The following is a 5,280-nucleotide window of genomic DNA, read 5'->3' on the forward strand; positions in this document are numbered from 1 at the left end:
CTACTGATCTCTGCTGCTTGCTTGGCAGCCTTCATATGGCATTCAAATGTGATCTACCAGGTCTCTCTCTCACATGGGTTTTATAATCCTGCATATGAATACATCCATATTCTAGTGCAGGCATCAAGGAACTGTTTATACCAAGAGTTCTTTTAAATATCTGGCTCTATTTGTATGCTTTACATCTTGTACCCTCAGAGAATCTGCAGTCTCCAACACCTCCAAGCAGGGTCTACAGTGGGTAAGATTTCCCCTAAGTTTTCTAATGCTTGGGTTTCATTCATCATAGATTTGAGAGGACTGTCATTTAGAGGTTTCTCCCTTAGCTGACAGGACTTCCCTTACATGGTAAGTTAAAAAAGTATTAGGATGGAAATCAGGAGATTTGGACTCTATAATCAGCTCTGCCACTTAGTAGTCGATAAAGATATGTCAAACACCTACTATGTGCCCCAGACTTTATGTAACAAAATATACTTTATTTAATATCCCTGAGCCTCTGTTAAAAAAAAAAAAAGCTAATAACACCTCTCCTCCTACCAAGAACTGAAATGAGATAACATCTATAAATCCCACTTGAAAATGATTATGCCCCCATACAAAGGAAAAGAATGTGATAAATATGTTAAAGCCCAATAAGTCATTGATTATCCAGAATCCCCTATAAAAATGCACATACACACAATTTGCATATCCTTCCAATGTATTCATGGGTTCCCCACCAGCCCATCCATGGACTTATCCATGAACCACTTTGGCTGACAATAATCTTTGGCTCAGAGATTGGAGGTGCTGACTGATAGAACCATCGGTCTTTTGACTTTCTGGTGATGCTGATTTCCTCATCCACATCTATCACCCCATCACCTAGTTCTAGACTTAATCATATTTTGGGAGATGAAAGCAAGGAAGTAGGCCTAAGCAGTGCCAAGGAATCTAGGAATGAGTACTTTTCCACATCCTGAAAGCAAAGAGATGGGATGAAAGGAAGGTTTCCTTAAAACAGAAGAATGTTCAATGATAAGAGCAAGTAAAGACAAATCTCGCCCTCAAATGGGAGTTGGGGGCAAACCCTTTCTGTATCAATATCTTATAACAGATATAGACAAATAGATTATGAGAAGAGCAGTGGCGACAGACCATGAGTGGGGAAGGATCTTACTAAAATGATCACATTGAGTTGAGAAAAAGAAAATGTCCCCAAACATTAAAGTTCTGATCTATAGAAAAATTCAAGATTTCCTCAGTCTTCCCATTAACCTTGATGAGATCCAGCAGGAGTGATGATTTAAACATCCAGTCCAGCTTCACATCCTGATTCATCAGTATGTCTTCTAGGCTCCTTCGGGAACAGAATTCTGTGACAATGGCAAACATCCCCGAATCATAGAAGAAGCCCAAGAAAGGATTGATATTCTCATGACGCAGGTCCTTTATCTGGAAATGAAAGGGAAAGGGAAGAGTCATAGCTGTTCAATAGAGAGATCTCACTGGGGACCATAATTTAGGACCCATATCCTTCTCTTTACCCATCCCATGATTGGTGGCGGTGGTAGGCAGAATGTTAGCCCCTATTTCCTTTTACCCCTGGTGTTACTCTTGTGATTGTGTTATGTTATATGGAAAAAGGGAGACTATCCAAGTGGGCCTAATCTAATCACATGAGCCCTTAAAAGCAGACAAGGAGGACAAATGAGGAAGTTGTAAAGATTCTAAGTTTGAGAAGGACTCAACATGCCACTGCTGGCTTTGAAGGAGGAACAAATCCACAAGCCAAGGAATGTGGTTGCCTCAAGAATCTGGGAATGTCTTTTAGCTGATAGCCAGAAAGGAAATGAGGTCCTCAGTCCTATAACTCCTACAATCAATCATAACTGAGTTCTGCCAACACCTAAATGAGCCTGGAAATGGATTTTCTCCCAAAGTCTACAGATAAGAGCCCAGCCTAGTTGCTACTTTTATTTCAGCCATGTGAGATCCAAAGCAGAGAACCTAGCTGAGCCCACATGGACTTCATGCCAGATAGAATGCACAGAAATCAAATTGACTACATCTGTGGAAAGAGGCAATGGAGAAACTCAGTATCAAAGTCAAAACATGGCCAGGAGCTGACTGCATGACAGTCATTACTCATATGCACATTCAGGTTGAAGCTGAAGAAAATTAAAACAAGTCCACAAAAAGCCAAAATATGACCATGACTACATCTCACCTGGATTTAGAGACCATCTGAAGAATAGATTTGATGCACTGAACACCAGTCTCCAAAAACCAGATGAGTTGTGGGATGACATCAAGTATGTTATACATAAAGGAAGCCAAAGATCATTAAAAAGACAGGAAAGGAAAAAAAGACCAAAATGGATGTCAGAAAAGACTATGAAACTTGTTTTTTATTATTTTTTTATTGTGATTTGGGTGAAAGTTTACAGAGCAAATACATTTTCCATATAGCAGTTCATACACATTTTGTCTCATGACATTGACTGCAATTCCCCACAATGTAACAGCTCTCTTCCCATTTCCTCCCTATAGTTACCTCTTCCCTGTGTCCTTCCCTCCCATACACTCCTGTCCCCCCAGCTATCTCCCTGTGCAAATACTGTCCTTCTGTTCTTCCATGATTGATCGCTCCAAGTAGTGTATATGCCTGATATAAATGTCCATCCCATATGCCTGTATATTATTTGGCTAGAAGCCACAAAAATGAGTTCAATTCCAGACCTGAAGAGTAGCTAAGGGCCATAGTGTCAAGGGTCTCACCCAGCTCTATCAGACCAGCAAACCTGGTCTTTTTTAATGTTTTGAGTTTTGTTCCACATTGTTCTCTGACTCTATCCAGGATCTGAAACTTGCTCTTGAATAGAGAGTAGCAAAAGCAAATGAAAGAAATGAGATAAAGGAGTTGAACAGAAGATTTTAAAGAGAAGCTCAAGAAGATAAAACAAAGTATTATGAAATTTGCAAAGACCTGGAGTTAGAAAACCAAAAGGGAAGAATACAACTGGCATTTCTCAAGTTGAAAGAACTGAAGAAAAAATTCAAGTCTCCAGTTGCAATATTGAAGGATTCTATGGGCAAAATATTGATGATGCAGGAAGCATCAAAAGAGGATGGAAGGAATACACAAAGTGACTGTACCAAAAAGAACTGAGAGATGTTCAACTATTTCAGGAGGTGGCATATGATCAAGAACCAATGGCACTGAAAGAAGAAATCCAAGCTACACTGAAGGAATTGGAGAAAAAACAAGGCTCCTGTAATTGATTGAATACCCATTGAGATGTTTCAACAAATGGATGCAGCACTGAAGGTGCTTACTCATCCATATTTGTGCCCATTCCAAAGAAAGGTGATACAACAGAATGCAGAAATTTTCAAACAACATCATTAATATCACACGCAAGTAAAATTTTGCTGAAGATAATTCAAAATGGTTGAAGCAGTATATTGACAGTAAACTTCAGAAATTCAAGCTGGATTCAGAAGAGGATATAGAATGAGAGATGTCATTCCTGATGTCAGATGGATCTTAGCTGAAAGCAAAGAATATCAGAAAGATGTTTACCTGTGTTTTATTGACTATGGAAAGGCATTTGACTGTGGATCATAACAAATTAGGGATAAAATTGCAAAAAATGGAAATTCCAGAACACTTAATTATGCTCATGAGGAACCTATACATAGATAAGAAGCTGTTATTCCAACAGAACAAGGGGGTTTAAAATCAGGAAGGGTTTATGTCAGTGCTATATCCTTTCACCATACTTATTCAATATATATTCTGAGCAAATAATCCAAGAAGCTGGACTATATAAAGAAGAATGCAGCATCAGGATTGGAGGAAGATTTGTTAACAACCTGCGATATGCAGATAGCACAACTTTGCCTGCTGAAAATGAAGATGACTTGAAGTACTTACTGATGAAGATCAAAGAGTACATACAACCTTCAGTATGGATTACACCTCAACAGAAAGAAAACAAAAATCCTCACAACTGGACCAATACACAACATCACAATAAATGAAGAAAAGATAGAAGTTGTCAGGAATTTCATTTTACTTGGATCCACAATCAACACCCATGGGAGCAGCAGTCAAGAAATCAGAAATCAGTGCCATATTGCACTGTGAAAATCAGCTGCAAAAGACCTCTTTAACGTATAAAGAAGCAAAGATGTCACTTTGAAGACTAAGGTCTGCCTAACCCAAGCCATTTTTTTTCACATGCATGTGATCCCACAGAATGTGGAAATTATCAAACATATCATTAATATCACATGCAAGTAAAATCTTACTAATGATAATTTGAAAATGGTTGCAGCAGTATATTGGCAGAGAACTTCCAGATATGCAAGCTGAATTCAGAAAAGGATGTGCAATGAGGGATATCATTGCCAATGTCAGATGGATCTTGGCTCAAAGCAAAGAATACCAGAAAGATGTTTACTTGTATTTTATTGACTATGCAAAAGTATTCAGTTGTGTGGAACATAACATATTATGGATTAACATTGAGAAAAATTGGAATTCCAGAACACCTAACTGTACTCATGAGGAACCTGTACATAGCCAAGGAGGCTGTCATTTGAATAGAACAAGGGGGCACTGCCTTTAAAATCAAGAAAGGAGTGCATCAGGGATGTATCCTTTCACCATACTCATTCAATCTGAATGCTGAGCAAATAATCCAAGAAGCTGGACTATATGAAGAAGAACATGGCATCAGGATTGGAGGAAGTCTCATTAACAACCTGCAATATGCTGATGACACAACTTTGCTGAAAGTGAGGATGACTTGAAGCACTTACTGATGAAGACTGAAGACTACAGTCTGCAGTATGGATTACACCTCAATTTAAGAAAAGAAAAATCCTCACAACGAGACGAATACACAACATCACAATAAATGGAAAAAGATTGAAGTTGACAAAGACTTCATATTACCTGATTCTACAATCAACACCAATGGAAGCAGCAGTCAAGATATCAGAAGACGTATTGCATTGGGCAAATCTGCTGCAAAAGACCTCTTTCAAGTCTTTGCTGAAGAGCAAAGGCATCTCCTTGAAGACTAAAGTGCACCTGACACGAGCCATGCTATTTTCAATCACCTCATATGCATGTGAGAGCTGAACAATGAATAAGTAAGACTGAAGAAGAGTCAATGCTTTTGAGTTGTGGTGTTGACAAAGAATGCTGAAAGTACTGTTGACTGCTAAAAGAACTAACAAATCTGTCCTGGAGGAAGTGCAGCCGGAATGCTCCTTGGAAGTGAG

The 5,280-nt window shown here is 38.8% G+C and overlaps 1 protein-coding gene across 1 annotated transcript in view; it reads right to left on the minus strand.

Annotated features, from left to right (window-relative positions):
- GUCY2F (guanylate cyclase 2F, retinal) overlaps positions 1-5,280 on the minus strand; it is a 170,580-nt gene that overhangs the window by 66,320 nt on the left and 98,980 nt on the right. The window contains exon 8 of the mRNA XM_007952598.1: positions 1,261-1,437. Coding sequence (XP_007950789.1) covers positions 1,261-1,437 — 177 coding nt within the window. The remainder of the gene's footprint in view (positions 1-1,260; positions 1,438-5,280) is intronic.

Source organism: Orycteropus afer, unplaced genomic scaffold, assembly GCF_000298275.1.
Source record: "Orycteropus afer afer isolate SDZICR_OR568_19922 unplaced genomic scaffold, OryAfe1.0 scaffold00352, whole genome shotgun sequence".
Taxonomy (NCBI): Eukaryota; Metazoa; Chordata; class Mammalia; order Tubulidentata; family Orycteropodidae; genus Orycteropus; species Orycteropus afer.